Raw genomic sequence first — 19,850 nt, 5'->3', positions numbered from 1 at the left:
GGAGAGATAGGCTTTTAGATTTTTATGTAAGATCAAATAGAATGGGTTTGGAGAAGTTAAGAGATGCTAAGAAAATTTCTCTCCCCTGGCCATCCTCCTGTATCTGTGGAGAAAAAAAGGATATAGAGACTGTTCCCCGAGAGGTTTTTGTTGTCTTTTTTTGGTTGTTTGTTTCAATTTTTGTTTTCTACACCAAACACAAAAAAGGCCTATCATAAAATGCAGTGACATCGACAAAGTCACCAACAGCCAAGGCCCAGGTCAGATTGAGTTGGGAGAACACTGAAAGAGGGGCCTGGGCATAGTTTCAGGTTAATGGGGAGACTGATGGAGGGGAGGGTATTGGGTATTCCATCCACAGATGGAATGTCCAGCAGGGACAGCTCTGAGATTTGCCTCCAGCAGCGTAGCTTCTTAACATGGAATTTTGGCTCTTCATGAAATGGTCCATAACTACCATAGTTTATGTCTCTGGAAGAGAACCATTCTGTCTTCCTGTGGTCCCTTTGGAGGACCAGAGGACCTAAGATAGGATTAATGTCATCAAGAGTGCCCACTCTTACAATGTCAGTCACTTCTTGTGGATGTACAACTTGGTAAGCTTTTCTGTAGGGTAACTCTGTCACATATATCAAAATCCTTAGTACCATGTAAATCTTCTAACAAAGCAACTTCTAGGAATTTATGCTGCGGAATCCATCAGAAAATAATGCACATAGTTTTAAATGTAAGGATGTTCAGCAGAGTATTATTTGCAATTGCAAAACATTGAGAAACAACCTAAGACTCTATTGATGAGAGACTGATCCAATAAATAGTGTCTATCCATATATCCATTAAAAGTCATGTTAATGACCAGGGCGCTTGGGTGGCTCAGTCGGTTAAGCATCTGCCTTTGGCTCGGGTCATGATCCCAGGGTCCTGGGAGCAAGCCCCATGTCGGGCTCCCTGCTCAGTGGGGAGTCTACTTATCCCTCTCCCTCTGCCTGCCCTCCCACCTGTGCTCTCTCTCTCAAATAAATAAATAAATTTTTTTTTAAAAAGCCATGCTAATGACCATATAGAACTATAATAACTATAATATGTTTTTTGTTACACATAACATAAAATTTACTATTTTGACCATTTTTATGTATACAGGTCAGTGGTGCTTCCAGCACCATCTTGGAAAGAAGCGGCAAAAGTGGGCATTCTTGCTTTGTTCCTGATCTTAGAGGAAAAGCTTTCAGCCTTTCAGCATTGAATATAATGTTCACTGTGGGTTTCTCATAGGGGCCCTTGATTGGATTGTGGAAATTCCCTTCTGTTCCTGGTTTGTTGAGTATTTTTATTATGAGAGATGTTGAGTTTTGTCAAATGCTTTTGCTGTGTCAATTGAGATGATCGTGTAGGTTTTTTCCCCTTCATTCTGTTTATGTAATGTATTACATTGCTTGATTTTTATATGTTGAACCATCCTTGCATTCCAGCAATAAATCCTACTTGGTCATGGCATATAATCCTTTTAATATGCTGCAGAATTCCATTTGCCAGTATTCTGTTGAGGATTTTTGCATCAGTGTTCATAAGGGGTGCTGGTGTAGGTTTTTGGACTGTCTTTGTCTGGCTTTGGTTTCAGGGTAATGTTGACATTATAGAACAAGTCAGGGTGTGTTCCCTCTCCTTCAGTTTTTCAGAAGAGTCTGAGAAGGATTGAGGTTAGTTCTTCTTTAAGTGTTTTGTAGACTTCACCAGTGAAGACATCAGGTCCAGAGCTTTTCTTCATCAGAAATTTTTTAAAAATATTTTATTTATGTATTTATTGGAGAGAGAGAGAACAGGAGGAGAGACAGAGGGAGAGGATCTCAAGCAAACTCTGCACTGAGCGCGGAGCCCGACGTGGGGCTCAATCCCATGACCCTGAGGTCATGACCTGAGCTGAAATCAAGAGTCGGATGCTCGACTGAGCCACGCGGGCACCCCAGAATTTTTTTTTTTTTTTTTTTTAGGTAGGCCCCAGCACGGAGCCTGACATGGGGCTCGAACTCACAGTCGCCCAACCGACTGAGCCACCCAGGGGGTCCCAACCGAAAATTTTTGATTACTGATTCAAACTCCTTACTAGCTATAGATCTATTCAGATTTTTCTATTTTTTTTATGGTTTAGTCTTGGTAGGCTTTGCGTTTCTAGGAATTTGTTCATTTCATCTAGGTTATCTAATTTGTTGGCATACAGTTGCTCACAGTACTCTCCTATAATCCTTTTTATTTCTATAGAATTGGTAGTAATGTCCTCATTTTCATTTCTGATTTTAGTAATTTTGAGTGTTCTTTTTTTCTTAGTCCATCTAGTTAAAGATTTGTCAATTTCATTGATCTTTTCAAAGAACCAAGCTTTGGTTTCATTGCTTTTCTCTATTTTTCTATTCTCTATTTCATTTATCTCTGCTTAATCTTTATTTCCTTCCTTCTGCTAGCTTTGGGTTTAGTTCCTCTCTTCCTAGTTCCTTAAGTTGTAAAATTATGTTGTTGAATTGAGATCTTTCCCATTTTTTAATGTTGTGTTTATCACTATAAATCTCCTCCTTAGCACTGCTTTTGCTGTGTCCTGTAAGTTTTGGTATGTTGTGATTTTGTTTTCATTAATTTCTAAGTATTTTCTAATTTCCCTTGTGATTTTTTTCTTTGAACCATTGATTTTTTTTAAGTGTTTAATTTCCACAGATTTATAAATTTTCCCATTTTACTTCTGTTACTGATCTCTTAACTTTATCCCACTGTGGTCAGAGAAAATACTTTGTATGGTATCTGTCTTCTTAAATCTTTTGAGACGTAATTTGTGGCCTAACATGCAGTCTATCCTGGAAAATGTCCCATGTGCACTTGAGAAGAAAGCATATTGTTGGGTAGAGTATTCTGTATATGTCTGTGAGATGTAGTTGGTTTGTTGTGTTCTTTAAGTCCTCTATTTCTTCCTTCAGTCTGCTTGCAGTATCTAGTATTGAGGGTGGGGTATTAAAGTCTCCGTGTATTATTGGAAAACTGTTTCTCCTTTGAGCTCTGTCAATTTTTGCTTTATATATATATTTTTAAAGATTTTATTTATTTATCTGACAGAGAGAGACACAGCGAGAGAAGGAACACAAGCAGGGGGAGTGGGAGAGGGAGAAGCAGGCTTCCCGCTGAGCAGGGAGCCCGATGCGGGGCTCGATCCCAGGACCCTGGGATCATGACCTGAGCCGAAGGCAGACGCTTAAGGGCTGAGTCTCACCCAGGCGCCCCTGCTTTATATAGTTTGATGGTCTGTTATTAGGTGTGTAGATGTTTATGATTGTTCTGTCTTCTTGCTGTGTACTGCATCTTTTATCAATATACAAGGTCCTTTTTTGTCTCTTGTGACCTGTTAAAACTTTAAGTCGATTTTGTTCAATATTAGTATATTCACCCCTTGCTCTCTTTGGTTACTATATGTGTAGAATATCTTTTTCTGTTTTTCATTTTCAGCCCATGTGTATCTTTGGATCTAAAATAAATCTCTTGTAGACTGCATGTAGTTGGATCATAATTTTTTATCCATTCTACAAATCTCTCTTTTGATTACCTTTTAATCCATTTACATTTCAAGTAATTACTGATAAAGAGAGACTTCTTTTATTCTGCTATTCGTTTTCTTATGTGCCCTAGAGCTATTTTGTCTCTCATTTTTTGCATTACTGTTTTCTTTCTGTTTAATTAATTTTTATGGTGAAATAGTTAAATTTGTTTCCCATTTCCTTTTGACTGTATTCTTCAACTCTATTTTTGTGGTTTTCATGGGGATTATATTTAACATCCTAAAGTTATAACCCTCTAATTTGAATTTATACCTGTTCAACTTCAATAGCATACAAAAAATCTGCTTCTTTAACAGCCCCATCCCTACCACTTTCAGTTCTTGATGTTGTAGAACTACATCTTTATACATTGTGTGTCCAAAAAAATAAGCTAATAATTTTTAATGCATTTAATCTCTTAAGTTATGTAGAAAACAAAATTATTACATGTGATGAGTCGCTTCTCTCTTGATTCTTTCAAAATTCTCTCTTTGTCTTTGACTTTTGACAGTTTGATTTTAATGTGGTTCCATGTGGGTCTCTTTGACTTATCCTACTTAGAATCTTTTGGTCTTCTTGGACGTTTATAGTCATGTCTTTTCTCAAATTTGGGAAGTTTTCACCCATTATTTCTTCAAATATTATCTCTGCCCCTTTCTATCTCTTCTCCTTTCAGGGACTCCTGTAATGTGCATGTTGGTCCACTGGGTGATGGTCCACATGATTGTTATATCTTCGAGTTCCCTGATTATTACTTCTGTCTGTTCAAATCCGCCTTTGAATCCCTCTGGTGAATTTTCATTTTACTTATATTTTTCAGCTCCAAAAATTTGGTTTCTTTTTAGTTTTTCCCCCTCTTCGTTGATATTGACATTTGTCCATACATTGTTTTCTTGACTTTCTCCACATCTCCCTTTAGTTCTTTGATCAAGAGAGTTGTTTTAAAGTCTTTTTCTGATAGGTCTGCTATCAGGTCTTTTTTTGGGGACAAGTTTCCATTGGGTTATTTTTCTCCTTTGAATATGCCATGCTTTCCTGTTTCTTCACATGCCTTGTGATTTTTTATTGTTGTTGAAAACTGGACATTTGAATCTGATACTGTGGTCATTCTAGAAATCAGATTCTCCCCCTTTCCCAGGATTTGCTGGGTTTTGTTTTTAATTGTCATAGTCTGTCTCTGTGCCATGGATCAGCCTGAGGTGTAAATTTAGGGTCTTCTCAGGTCTTTTCTGAACCCGCGCCTTCCCCTGGGCATGCATGGTGAGTTTCTAATTTCCCTCCTATATACTGTTGCTTTTGAGTGTCCTTGTCTTCAATGTCTGGCTCCCAAGAGGGGAAAAAGAAAAATAAAGGGGAGAGATCTGTTAAGTCCCCTGGAAGTCACTTCAGCCAGGGGCAGGGAGGTACAACAAAAATGGCCACAGCAGGGGCACCTGGATGACTCAGTCAGTTAAGCATCTGATCTGCCTTCAGCTCGGGCCATGATCCCAGATCCTGGGATGGAGCCTTGCGTGGGGCTCTTTGCTCAGTGGGGAGCCTGCTCCCCCCGCCCCTCGCTCTGCCTGCCGCTCCCCCTGCTTGTGCTCTCTCTCTCTTTCTTTCTCCCTCTGTCAAATAAATAAATAAAGTCTTTTTTTTTTAGAAAGTTAAAAAAAGATGGCTACAGCCTCTTTGTACCTCTGTGGTCAGTAACAGCAGTCGGAGCACAGATCCCCAATATTTGGAAGACAGGATCCTTCTTGCCCATCCTGGCTCCTGCAGGCTGTTCCAGGAGCATGTGCACAGCTGCCTGCCATGAGGCTGAGGTGTAGGATAAGAGTAGCTGCCATTGCGCCAAGAGATGAAACTGACCGAAATCAAAATTAACTGCAATTTTCTGTCCAAGTCTTCCCCTGCAAGTTGCAAGCTTTCAGTAAGACTCCAGAGTGCCAAAAGAGTTAGATCAGACAGATTCGGCCAGTGTAAATGTTGTCTAGGTAGGAAGATAGATTTCTGGTGCTCTACCACCTTCTCAGAATCCTCTCCATTAATATGTTTTTATCGAGGTAGAATTCAAATGTACAGTTAACCTTTGAAATATATTTTTAAGGAATCAGATTATAAAACAGTGTTTAGTATGACCTCAGCTTTGTAAATAATATGTGCCAAAGAAAAGATTGGAAGGAAATAAGTGAAAATGTGAATAATGGTCCTTGCTGAGTGGTAGGATTGCGATTTGTATTTTCTTCCCGCATTCCTATAATTTCCAAATAGGTTTCTGTAACTTCTTTATCATCGGAAGGACACGATCCTTAAAAAAAGAACGAAGCCCCCCTCCGGGTGTGCATTCAGCTGGGAACACAATCATAATGACAGCGTTCCTCAGTTGATCTCAAAGGAGTTAGTGGCTTACCTGTTCCCCCTCTTCTCTTCCACTGAATAAAACCCAAAACTTTCTTACTTTATAGGTGAATGCCAAAGACCTCGATCCAAAATATGCTCATATCCAAGTCACTTACGTGAAGCCCTACTTTGATGACAAAGAACTCACAGAAAGAAAGACCGAGTTTGAAAGAAACCATAATATCAACAGATTTGTTTTTGAAGCTCCTTATACATTATCCGGCAAAAAGCAAGGTCGCGTAGAAGAACAATGCAAACGCCGCACAATCTTGACTAGTGAGTGGGACTCTGCATGATAACCTTTTGTTTGACTTGGTTCTTTTTGATACACACAAGTAGCAGGCAGGTGGCAAGCAGGAAGACGTAAGCTGCAATTTAATCCTGCGTTGTCCTGCTATTCACTCATGAGCTTGCACAAACTCGGCAACGTTATATACCATAGTCACCCCATATGTAATTCGTGACTGATTGCTCCAGGGTGTCCCATAAAGAGAATTTTCCCCTCAATCCTGAACTAATAAGGTGCTTTCTGATACCCTAGGGTATTTTCTAGAGAATGCATGGTGGGGGCAATTAAGCATAGTGGAGCTTTTCCTTTGGTTTGGCTGTTTGCACGAATGATTTTTTTTTTCCAAGATAACAAATCAGTGTGAACCTTTTAACAGCTTCCAACTCCTTTCCGTATGTGAAGAAGAGGATCCCTATAAACTATGAGCAGCAGATTAATTTAAAGCCCATCGATGTTGCTACTGATGAAATCAAAGATAAAACGGCAGAGCTGAAGAAACTTTGCTCTTCTGCTGACGTGGACATGATTCAGCTCCAGCTGAAATTGCAGGGCTGCGTCTCAGTGCAGGTAGGCTGGTTGCTGAAGGTGTCCTGACCGGTCCCTGATGTTCTTGCTTTCATAAGGGCACAGAGCAAGCATGAATTGCAATTGTGTGTTCTGCTTGTGCACTGTTCTCGATGAACTGAAAGAAATTAGGCTCAGTGTGCATCAATTTTGCATTGTGGCAGAAGACATTAACATAAACCCCTGTGACAGTAGCCACGCTCTGTACTTCTGTAGCTGAAATTCATTAAGTGACTTGTTCGAATACCATCTTTGCAGATCATTTGCTTTAGTCATTGCTTTTCAAATAAACTTCTAGTAAGAATAGTAAATGTGGTCCTCAGGTAGAGATTTTTAATGTATTTCGGGTTTTTTAAAAATATCTTATTTATTTGAGAGAGAGATAGTGAGAGAGATCACAAGCAGGAAGGAGGGGGAGAAGCCGTCTCCCCGCTGAGCAGGGAGCCTGGACACGGGGCTCGATCCCAGGACCCAGGGATCATGACCGGAGCTGAGGCAGACGCTTAACCGACTGAGTCACCCAGGGGCCCTAGGGTTGTTGTTTTTTTTTTCGTTTGTTTTGTTTTGTTTTGTTTAGAGATAATGCAGGGGCACCTCTTGCAAGTCTTGATCTCAGGGTTGTGAGTTTGAGCCCCATGCTGGGGTTAGAGGTTACTTAAAAAAAATAATAAAAATAGGGCGCCGGGGTGGCTCAGATGGTTAAGCGTCTGCCTTCGGCTCAGGTCATGATCCCGGGGTCCTGGGATCGAGTCCCGCGTTGGGCTTCCTGCTCAGCGGGGAGTCTGCTTCTCCCTCTGCCTCTCTCTCTCTCTCTCTCTCTCTCTGTCTTTCATGAATAGATGACTAAAATCTAAAAAAAATAATAATAATAAAAATAAAAAGAGAAAGGCAAATATTACTTTTTGATTACATTCTAACAGCTCTCTCATTTTTCTCCCTTTGTACTTTAGGTAAATGCTGGTCCATTAGCATACGCAAGGGCTTTCTTAAATGATAGCCAAGCTGGCAAGTATCCACCTAAGAAAGTAAATGAGTTGAAAGACATGTTTAGGTAAGTGCTGTGCCCTTTTCCCTTTAGACCTCTATCCTTTTACTCCCATTTCCTTCTTCATAGAAACCAAAATATTCACTTAATAACATCCCTCCAAAAAAGACATTCTCCATTCTCTTTTACAATACTTTAAGTGACCTGTCAACGGTACTTTTAAGTAGCGAGGAAATGCGCGAGCTCTTTCTGGCTGCAGGACATTGACAATGTCCTAACGTCCCAGGAGATGAAATATGCCAATTTACCTAATTGCTTTGGATAGTGCAGCACAAATGGAAGCCTGCATTCATTATGTGCTTTCCTCCTTTGCCTAAGCGACTTCCTCTTACAGCATTTCAGACCGTTTAGGGTGGGAACAGAAGTTGAACTGGAAGGGTTGGACAGGCTTGCCCCTGTGCTGTGTTCTTACTTTCACTCGGGATTCTGCTGGTCCAGGGCACGCGACCCCGTGGCTCGAGGGAGCATCCCTGTAAGCTAAGGCATGTCTGAACGGTCTTGCATTAGAAAACAGTCTGTTTAATATATATAAAAAAGTTCACATTCAGAATAAGAGAGACAGTTGAGTAAAATAGGCTAAGAGGGAAGATGAGAATTCATCCACTCGTTTGCTCCCGACTTCATTTACTTTTCCTGTCTGCGTGTTAGCAACTGTTCCAGGCTGCAGAGTAACCAGTAGTCACTCGTTCACCAATATCTATTAATGCCTGGTGTGTGAAGATTCTACTAGGAGGAAAGTTGCTATGACAGGGATGCAAACCAAATGGGCAATGAGGTACTTTGTCCCCTAAGACCTACGCTCTGATTATGGACATCACACACAAACGCATGAATGATGGACAAATGCTCTCATAATAAGTCATCAACTCTCTGTCCCCACTCTTTTAAATTATCGAAGTGTAGTTGACAGACAATGCGATCCGTTTCCGGCGTATAACATACTGATTTGACAATTCCCTCTATTGTACAACGCGCACCACGCTGTGTGGTCACACCATCTGTAACCATACAATGTTATTACAGTATTATTGACTGTATTCCCTAGACTGTACTTTTACCTCCGTGCCTTATTTATTTTATAACAAGAAGGCTGTACCTCTTAATCCCCTTCACCAATTTCACCCATTCCACTCCCCCCCCCCCAATCTTCGTCCCCACTCCCAGCCCAGGGCAGATAATTCCTACCTATAACACCCAGCCCTGTACTGGGTACATGGTAGCCCCAAATAAATTATGTTTGAACGCACAACTCATTATCTACAGGTGCAAATTAACGTTACCACAGCTTTAGCTGATTTGATATCATGTGGCTGAGCAAATAGCCTTTCTAGAAGGTCGATGTTTTGAGCCAGGTTTTAAAGGAGGTGAGAAACCAGAGGGGAAAGGTGAGAAAGAAAGGAAAAGGTATTTCGGACTTGGGAAGTGGCATTAGCGAAGACACGGTGAGAAAATACAGGATTCCAGTCTTCCCTCTAGGCAAGCCACGGTTAAAGTGAATATCAAACTGATGGTCAGTGAGACTTTCTAGAAATGAATGATGAAAGCCTTATCTTTGCTCTTTGTCCACAGGAAATTCATACAGGCATGCAGCCTTGCACTTGAACTAAATGAGCGGCTAATTAAAGAAGATCAAATTGAGTACCATGAAGGGCTCAAGTCAAATTTCAGAGACATGGTGAAAGAATTGTCTGACATTATCCACGAGCAGGCAAGTACTAGGGTAGTTGAAAATGAAAACATGATCTGGGGCCCCTGAAGTGTTACTTAGCAAAGTCTGTTTGTTCGAAATGCATTACCTTGAAATTACTCCGTCTGTGTTTTCAGGTTTGCTCCTGTTATCTTTAATCGCTTAAATGATACAACGCAAATCGAATTTGAAATAATTATCTGAAGCAATTGCTAAAGCAATTATCAGTAATAAGCCATTTTGTTCTTTGGGCCGCGGTGCTATTAGAAGTAACTAGCTGAGCCAATCTAAATTGATCTACTGGAGACATGGGTAAGAGTCTCTCAAGAGGGGTCCTAGAGAAGTGAGATGATTGGCACAGGAGCCAAGTCCCTAAAAGAATATCTCTATCTTGGCTGTAAGAAACTATAGATTCTATCGTTTAGGTGAGACACTGAGGGGCTTCCAAAATTTGAGAACTGTCTTGGCATTTTCATCTATGACTGAGTGTCCATGACAACTGCAGCTAACTTAGTAAAGCCACAACCTGAAAAATATGGAAGCCAAGGCCTGTTCACCACTGACAGCCACATTATGTCACAATTAGGTCGTTAGGACTTTCATACACCTGAGCCAGCCAGGCACCCCCCCCCCCAGGACTTTTATACACCCATTTGTCTTCAACCCGAGTACTCCTGGGTTATCCTGGTAAACTTCATTTTTATGCTGCAGTCCCGACCACTCTACACATGGATTGTCACTCGGGTATTTTAGTGTCTTCAACACGTTTGTAAAAGTCCCAGCACGATGGTCTAGTCCCTCAGCGACTGAGCCCATTAAGCTTCATTTCCTTACTAATGAAAACAGCCAATGAGATAAATATTTGCTTCAGAAACTCTTTAAACTCTGAATTTTGAAGAAAGCAAGGCTTCTTCAGAGAGAAAAGGATAACTACAACCCTTTAGAGAACACATTCTTAAAGCTCGTTCCAGAACCTTCTCTGTCCTGGTAGCTGCGTTTCAGCAATTGCTTGCTGTGGGAAATTTAGGAAGTTAGCACGAGGTTGCACTGAATGACCAGGAGTCTCATTTTCCAGCCATTGTCATCTTCTCAGCATGAAGAAGTCAGCCAGCCAGACCTCCATCATCCCATCTGTTCAGTGAGACCGCTTACCCCCAACTCTCCTACTCGCCCGTTCTCCATGTCTGGGAATCCCGTTGGCCCGAGGAGGCCAGAATCAGTGTTCTAGTTCTCCTTTTTGCCATCTCTACTTCTATTAGCCCATTTGGGAAGGAGTACAAACTGTTCCAAGGCATCCCTCTGCTGTTCAGTGTTCAGAGATCCTTTTTTGTCTCCTCCCCAAAGCAGCCAGGTGATCAGGACCAGGAAGGTAGGAAATCATTCCACTTCCTTTATTCCCTGTGTCCCAAGCTCAGCCCACGAGCAGTGGGGGGGCATATACCTCTCTGTGCCATCACTGCTCTGAGGCAAATAGATGATGTCATTTGTTCCTAGGAGCTGTCCAGTGTATGGGTTTCTATTCTTCACAATCCCTAGAAAATCAAAAACTCCTTCACAAAAATACAATAACGATAGACGTTGTTTTAAGCCAGTGTGTAGTATGCCGCAATTACTCCATTTGCATGCACCTGCATGACGTAGCCTTAAACTCTAAAGTACTCAAATGGAAAACAAATTATTCAATTTACTGTTAATTACAGTGATCAAGATATTTACAGCAGCCATTTTATAACGTTCTTCCCCTCTCCCCCGAAGTAGGGATTTTGCAAACCTGCTGTGCTACTTCCCACCTGTCTCTCTCATTTGATTCCCATAAACCGTGGCTGTTTTATTGAGTTGGAGAGACCAGTATTTTAGACCCTTGATATTGTATATAGACAGGTAACCAAGAAAAATCTTAGTTTCTTTTTTAAATTTAATTTTATTTTATTTACATTCCATTCATTAATATGTAGTGCATTATTAGTTTCAGAGGTAGAGGTCCGTGATTCAGTTGCATATCACACCCAGTGCTCATTACATCACGTGCCCTCCTTAATGCCCATCACCCCATTTACCCCAGCCCCCTGCCCCCTCCCCCTCCAGCAGCCCTCAGTTTGTTTCCTGTGGTTAAGAGTCTCTTTTGGCTTGTCTCCCTCTTTGATTTCATCTTGTTTTATTGAAAAATCTTAAGTTTCTATTGGTTTATATTTATGCATGCTGTCCCGTCATAATGCATCGTATTTAGGTGTGCCCTAACTGTTGACTTTATAGTGAATTTTTATAATTTAACGTTTCCTATTAGATTCTCACAAAAGAGAGCCTTTATTCAGTCCTACACTTTGAGATACATTATTTCCCAAGGGAAAAGAAAATAATACAAAATAAGGTAAAATATAGCTGTAGAGTGCAATATAAATTATTCTGTTACGCCCCATAAATGATTACTTGACAAAAGACATGTGGCCTGGATATTCTTCGCCCTCTTCAATGTCATCTGTCATAGTATACCAAAATATACAGTTCTTTGTAAAACTTTTTCAAGCTTTTGACTTTTAAAAGGAGACTTAAATAAAATCTTTAAAAAAAATAAGAGGGGATTTATATTATCTTAAAATGATGAATTGAAGATTTCTTAATTAGCTAGAGTTAGTGGTGGCCACTGCAGGGTCTGGTATGTTTTGTTTTCTATACAATGAGTCCCATATTGTCTTGTCACATCTGACAGGTGTGGATAAATAGTCATCTCTTAAACCTCTGCTTGGCTTCCAGACTCATGTCATGAGTTACAGTTTCTGTAAGAGGAAATTTCTCTATTACGGAATTTCTCTAAGACCTAACTTGTAGCAACACAAATGGTATGACTCATTACTGTCACCATAGACCAGTTTGTGGGCTTAATAGTGAAGTTTCAGAGCTAACTTGAGAACCAAGTATTGGAAGCTTGAAACCTAAGCTGGGATCATACAGTAAAGAGGTTGGATGTGATGTGTATGGTATTCTTTTCTTCCATCTTTTTTTTTTTTTTTTTTTTTTAAGTAGGCTCCAGGGGCACCTGGGTGGCTTGGTCCTTAAGTGGCTGCCTCCGGCTCAGGTCATGGTCCCAGGGTCCTGGGATCGGGCCCCGCATCGGGCTCCCTGCTCAGCGGAAAGCCTGCTTCTCCCTCTCCCACTCCCCCTGCTTGTGTTCCCTCTCTCGCTGTGTCTGTCTCTGTCAAATAAATACATAAGAAAATCTTTAAAAAAAATAAAATAAAATAAAGTAGGCTCCACACCCAATGTGGGGCTTGAACTTATGACCCCAAGACCAAGAGTCCCATACTCTACCAACTGAGCCAGTCAGGCACCCCTTCTTTTCTTCCATCTAATCAAGCATATTTGATCACACAACATGGAAAGTTTTAAAAATATCATATATAAAATATAAAAAATATCATATACAATATGAATATATATGTTTATATACTTATGGGATATAAGATTTACATGTTATATGTGTGAAGTTCTTCATTTCCATGAAAAGCCTTCTGTATCGATTAGCTTATATAGTTCTAGTGTGTCTTTAGAATAGAGGTATGTACTTGTGACTTTACTTAAGAATATTTTCCAAGTCTCCAGGGAAGGAGCATGGGTATCTGTGTGTTTGAAAAGCCCCACTGGTGATTCCGAGAACCACTGTTATGATCACTCGTTTAAAAAAAATTTTTTTAAAGATTGCATTGCCTCTCACTTTTTCTTGAATTTTGCATTTTACAGTCTTTTGTTTTTCTTATTGAGTAACCAGATCTTTTCTGCTTTTTTGCTGCGCTGCCTTTGTAATACAGCTTTGAAGACTTAAGTCGGTAATGTTATTCTTTGCTCTTTCTGTTTTATGTCATTTTAAATAGCTACGTGTCGGTGACAAATTGAAATATGCCTGTAATTTCATATACACATACTTTTTTGACAGCAGCTATTTTGCTCCATGATAAACATGCAGATTTTTTTTTCTTTGTTTTAGATATTACAAGAAGACACGATCCATTCCCCCTGGATGAGCAACACATTACATGTATTTTGTGCAATTAGTGGTACATCGAGCGACAGAGGTTATGGTTCCCCGAGATACACTGCTGAAATCTGAGGACATGCAGATGCAAAGTGACAACGAGACTGACCTTTCTCAGGAATAATCGGAGCTGTGCAAATGTTAAAATTTAAAGATTTGATATACATGGAGTGTTTCTTCCTGACACCAAAATTTTCATGCTTTCAAACAGGGTGCTTACATATTTGTAAATATTTAAGCAACTTGAAAGTGCCTGGAAAATTGCACCACTGTGCTTGGTTTGTACTTTTTTAGGTAAATCTATGTACGGAAAAGTAGAGCTCAAAAACATTCATTCAATTTGCTTAATTATTGCTTCAGATAATAATGGTACTGTGTAAAATTGTATAATGGAACACAATAAAAGGTAAAACTTATTTGTAATTAGAAGTGAAGGAAATAATACTTTGAACTTAGCATTTTTCTTGACAGGAAGCTCAATTCATGATCATACTGATCCTTGGAGAGAAAAAAAAATTGATCAAATTTCCATAAAACACGGATATTTCCAAATTGGGGAGGTAGTCTGAACTCCTGCCTGCTAGTAGTCAAGGCGAGGCTAAAGGAAACAAAAGGGTTATTTTAAAAGGAGGATTTCACAAGGAAAGGCAATACACAGAAATACCGGACTTACTGTTCCTTCAAGTTTTGAGCCAGTGATGCCAGGTGATCAAGTTGGTCTCTCTCTGCCTTCCAGGGCAAGGGATTCATATGTGACCTAGCTCTCCCTGGGAAGTGGCATTTGTTCCCAGAGCTTTCTGGGGCTATCCAGAAGGCCAAATAAAATAGTTCTGAGAAATTACAGTCAGTACATCCTATGCAACTTCAAAGCTTTCAAAGGAGCAGAGTCAGGGAGGTATTTATGTAATGACCATTTTTCTTTTCTGTGTACAAGGTTAACAAGTATCTTGATAGAACTGGCTGGTTGCAGCATTTGGGGGGGGGGGGGGTCAGGGTACGTACCCACTGCAGATCTGGTGACTGCTAGCTAGGGATTCCATTTCTAACTATGAAGACCTCTCAGACTACCTACATCATTCAGGAGCCGCCGAGGTGTAAAGAACTTTTTTTTTTTTTTTTTTAGCTTGCATTATCCATATAATTTTGTCTGCCTTTCGTGTAAACTTTAAGCGTGAGACGTATTTTCCTTATAGAGTTTAGCCAGTTTTTCAGAGAAAAAAAAAAAAAAGACACTGAAGTCTAAATGAATCACATGGAGACTTGGCTTTTTTAATGCTTTGTGTCCAAGACATCTTAGAGATGATGCTCCTGGCTTGCCGTTTTTCTTTACATGTCATCTTGAAGCGTTTAGGGGAGCATGACGTTATTTATTGAAGGTTTAATTTTGTATTTTCACAGGGGATTCAGAAGTATTTCAGAAGCGGTTTGTAATTCCTCAATACCTTGGAGTAACCCTGTAGAGTTCATTTCACCTTTAAAGTGATTAGGTGTGGTTTGTACGTGTAAGGAGCCAGCACCTAGACCAGCTGCTGCTACCTGAGAATGAAGCATCCTGGGGAAGCTGGAGTGCTCTTTAGTCAATAACTAGTCCCTCCGTGGCCCCCAGCACGGTGTTATGCACCGTGGGTACATTTTGGTCAAGTATAATAAGTGACCTCTGTGTCCAAGGAGCTTGCAATGTAGTGGAGGCAAGATGGACAAAATTAAACATGATGCAAGAATTGACAACATAAGCCAAGAACAATTGTCTGGGAGCATCGCCAGGTGAAGGCCACTGTCCATAACTTGTATCACCTCCAAGGAATGAGAGGTCACTGGACTGTAGTGTTCAGGGATGGTTTCGTGGACGAAAGGGCATTCTGAACAGGCTTTCAAAAATGCGCGGGTATCCCAGGCAGGAGGAAGGCGGTGTGCAAAGGCGCGAAACGAATTAGCAGAAGTTCAGGGGATGGCAAGGAGATGAGTTTTGTCCAAGGGAGTGGCAGATGACATAAATCTAGAATGAAAACTTGGCCCTAGGTGGCGGAAAGCCTTGAATGGCAGGCTAATCGTGTTTGGACTTTACTCGCTAAACATGGGGCAGCCAGGCAAAGGCATTTAGACAGAGAGATCACTTGATTAAATGTTACTTTTAGGTGTTTAATCCTTTGCGTTGCTGTCAGATGTTTTTGAGGCGGAAAGAGATGGAAATATGGAAACCAATTTACAGTAATCTAGCTCAGAGACCCTAACCCTCTAGATAAGAACAAGCATGGAGAAGAAACGCCAAGTACAAGAGACATTCTGTGGAAAGCCTGGACCCGAGTTAGTGATGACTCAGGAGAAAAAAGGAAGTGTTAAGGATAATTGTGTGTCCCGTGGCCAGTGAGTTCTCTAGGTCGTGACCCAATTTCACTAGGTTTCTCTCTCCAACTTTCAGACTAAGGGCAGCAAGCTATAGAGGACAAGGTGGGCTGGACTGGAGAAAGCCAGGAACGCATGTTTGGAAACACGGCATGTAGCAGGTATCACCGTTTATATAGCTGAATGATTTCATGAAGTGATTTAGCCTCTACAAATTAATTCACATCACAGAGTGCATTTCTGCTATACCGACCGTTTCACAGTTCAGCTTGAATCCAATTCCCCCGGAAGCTTCTTTATAAAACAGGAACAAGTCACCATCGGTAGTGTTTATCACTACAGTGACAACCCAGAGAGACAAAAGTCGATGCAAATTTTCCTAGTAACCAGCTGTCGCCAGTGACATCACATCTGTGGAAGAGAGTGGTATCATATTTATGTGATCTGCCTGCCCGTATAAATATTGTAAACATCTTTTTTAAAAACGAAATAGAAAGCAGCAGTGGTAGCAACAGTCTTGGAACCTTGACCACCTTATCATAGAACTAGGGGTGACTCACTGGTTAATTAACAAACTAAATAGGTCAGCGTAACGACCCAGGCTTTTTACATACAAATACTAGTTGTATCTGAGATGAAGAATCCGAGCGACGTATTGGAAAATTAGGAGTTTCCCAACTCTTCAAAATATTAATAATCAGCTAAGTGCTTTAGGTCCCTGACCCACAAAATGGTGGGCTACCTTCAGTCTCAGTCTTGTGCTAAAAGTACACCACTTCAGCTATCAATACACAAAGGGAAAGGAACAGAATAAAAGTTGGTCGGGGATGGGGAGTGGGTTTGTGTAACAAGGCTCTTCCCCTATCCTGAGAGTTGGCCAATAAGAGTGCTTTGTTTATCTGGTTCCAATTATAATAAAGGCTTTTTTTCCCACTCCCTAACCACATAATGATCGCTCTCTACGCATACGTATGTTTATCCACCTCCTGGTTGAAGTTGTGACTAAAGTCAACAAAGAGTTTTGCCTCTGTGTACGGCATTTGAAGACTTACTCTGGTATGCTTTTTCACCCCGATTTTTCCTCTTTATCGAGCTCTAATTCCCATACCATACAAGTCACTCACTGAAAATGCATGAGTCAGTGGTTTTTAGTATATTCAGAGTTGTGCAACTATCACCACAGTTAATTCTGGAGCATTTTATCACCCCAGGAAGAAACCCCATACATCTGAGCAGCCACTCCCCATTGCCTATGAATCACCCCACTCCCGGCCCCTGACAACCACAAATTTACTTTCTCTCTCTGGCTTTGCCTATTCTGGACTTTTCATACAAATGGAATCCTACAATACGTGGCCTTTTGTGACTGGCTTCTTTCATTGACATGTCTTCAAGGTTCCTTCATGTTGTAGCATGGCTCAGTCCTTCTTTCCTTTTTACCAGCTGTATAATACTCCTGTGGATACACCACATTTTCTCTGTCCATCAGTTGATGGACATCTGGGTTATTTCCATTTGGGGGCTGTGATGAATGCTGTGAACATGTCTGTACAAGTTTTTGGGGAGACAGGCTTTCAGTTTTCTTGGGCATATACCGAAGAGGAGCATCACTGGGCCAGATGGCAACTCTTCCGTTTAACCTTTTGAAGAACTGCCAGACTGTCTTCTCCAGCAGGAGGTGTCTAAGGGCTCCAGTTTCTCATTCCCTACAACACTTGCTATTATCTGCCGCTTTGATTATCACCTTCCTGGCGGGTGTGAAGTGGTCTCTCATTCTGGTTTTCATTTGCACTTCCCTGATGGCTGATGATGTTGAGCATTCTTTCATGTGCTGATGGGCCGTTTTGATATCCTCTCTGGAGCTGTCTATTCAGATCCTTTACCAATTTTTTTTTTTTGAAAACTGGGTTATCTTTTTATTGTTAAGTCATAAGGGTTCTTTATATATGTTCTAGAGTCCCTTATCAGATCTAGGATCTCCATATAGCTCCAATTCTTGGGGCTGCCTTCCCACTTTCGTGATGGTGTGCTTTTTTAAGTTTTTAATTTCGATGAAGTCCAATTTACTTATGTTTTCTTTGGTTGCTTGGGCTTCGATGTTGTGTCTAAGAGGACTTTGCCTAAATCAAGGTCATAGAGATGTACACCTGTGTTTTCTTCGAGTTTGATGGTTTTAACTCTCACTTTCAGGTCTTTGATCCATTTCAAGCTAATTTTTGTATATGGTACAGGGTAGGGATCCAAATTCATTCCTTTGTGTATGTTTATCCACCTGTCCTTCCGCCATTTGTTGAAGACTATTCTTTTCCCCCATTGAATTGTCTTGGTGCCCTTATCAAAAATCAGTTGGCCCTAAATGCATGGGTTTGCTCTGGGCTCTCAGTTCTATTCCATTGATCTGTAGGTCATCCGTATTCCAATACCACAGTCTTGATTACTGTAGCTTTGTAGTAAGTTTTTCAGTTAAGAAGTGTGAGTCTTCCAATTGTATTCGTTTTCAAGAATTTTTGGTTATGCTGGGGCCCTTGAATTTCCTTAAGAATTTTAAGATCAGAGCAGCTTGTCAATTTCTGCAAAAATAAAAAAAAGGCAGGGAGAGCTGGGATTCTGGTAGGATTTGCTGTGAATCTATAATACAATTTGGGGAGTATTGCCGTTTTAACAATATTAAGCCTTCCATTTCTTTCAATAATGTTTTAGAGCTTTCAGCGTACAAGTCTTGTATTGTGTTAATTCTGTTCCTTAACGTTTTATTCTTTTCAATGCTATTGTAAATGGAGTTGTTTTTTTATTTCATTTTCAGATTGTTCGTTGCTAGTTCATAGAAATACAACTGATTTTTTATATCGATATTGTATTCTGAAACCTGGCTAAATTCATTTATTAGCTTTAATATGGGTTTTTTTGTGAATTCTTTAGGGCTTTCTATATAACATGTCATCTGAAAATAGAGATAGTTTTATTTCTTTCTTTCCAATCTTGATTCTTTTTATTTCATTTTCTTACCTACAACCTGGCTAGAACTTCCAGTAGAATACTGAATAGCAGTGGGGAAAACAGACATCCTTGTCTTATTACTGAATGTTCCATGAAAGGGGGAGATATATGCAAAATAACCTCCAAACGCCGAAGGAGCCATAAGACTGAAGAAAAAGGCTGACAAATCCAGCCTGACAGGAAATGGTATATTAAGAGAACTTATGGTTAGATCTCTGCAATCCCACCTTCCTATATAAGACCTGCTTTTATAGCCCTACGGGCTAAGGAGTCCGCATTAGGGGACCATCCAGGAGGAGTCCTATCAAGGACATGATGCCGCAAGGGTGTACTTAAGGGTATGGTTAAACAAAGAATGTGGGAGAAAGGGACAGTGTTCAAGAAGGCTTCAGGTCACAGAGAGGTCACCGAGGCAGATTTGTTCAAGGTGGCGTTAGTCTGGTTCACACACTAACTTTGGTTGAAAGCTTTCAGTCTTTAACCTTTTTTTTTTTTTAAGTTTATTTTTTTTTAGTAATCTCCACACCAAACTTGGGGCTCAAACTCATGACCCTGAGATCAAGAGTCACGTGCTCTTCTGACTGAGCCAGCCAGGTGCTCCCCCCCGCCCCCCGCCCAGTCTTTCACTTTTAAGTATGGTGTTAGCTGTGGGTTTTTCATAGATGCTTTTTATCTGGTTGAGGAAGTTCCCTCCAGCATGATTTGCATCTTTTCTGATCCAGTTCTCCCGGTAACCGAGATGCCTATATGACATATGGCTAAGAAATGTACTTAAGATACCCATCAAATTAGGGATGAGGCCAAGGTAGATCACGACTCACAGTCCACAGTGTTTTCAACTCTCTATACTATTTCCTAGGATCTGCTACAACTTCCTGCAACTTTCTGGAGAGACACCAAAAAGTTTCTATCCCCCACTTTTTTACGGAAAAGGTAAGCTCCGT

At 40.6% G+C, this 19,850-nt stretch overlaps 1 protein-coding gene across 6 annotated transcripts in view; it reads left to right on the top strand.

Moving 5' to 3' along the window:
• The window catches only part of DOCK11 (dedicator of cytokinesis 11), a 182,668-nt gene extending 168,686 nt beyond the window's left edge, over positions 1-13,982 (top strand). For 4 of the 6 annotated variants that reach the window (XM_035725508.1, XM_035725507.1, XM_035725512.1 and 1 more), the window contains 5 exons: positions 6,020-6,230; positions 6,620-6,810; positions 7,758-7,858; positions 9,422-9,560; positions 13,519-13,982. In XM_035725508.1, the coding sequence (XP_035581401.1) occupies positions 6,020-6,230; positions 6,620-6,810; positions 7,758-7,858; positions 9,422-9,560; positions 13,519-13,641 (765 nt within the window). In that variant the 3' untranslated portion in view covers positions 13,642-13,982. Of the gene's footprint in view, positions 1-6,019; positions 6,231-6,619; positions 6,811-7,757; positions 7,859-9,421; positions 9,561-13,342; positions 13,361-13,518 lie in introns of all 6 variants that reach the window. The other 2 variants (XM_035725510.1, XM_035725509.1) reach the window with 2 other exon arrangements.
• Positions 13,983-19,850: the final 5,868 nt, after the last annotated feature.

Source organism: Zalophus californianus, chromosome X (genome assembly GCF_009762305.2).
Source record: "Zalophus californianus isolate mZalCal1 chromosome X, mZalCal1.pri.v2, whole genome shotgun sequence".
NCBI lineage: Eukaryota > Metazoa > Chordata > Mammalia > Carnivora > Otariidae > Zalophus > Zalophus californianus.
This window is presented reverse-complemented; position numbering and strand designations above follow the sequence as displayed.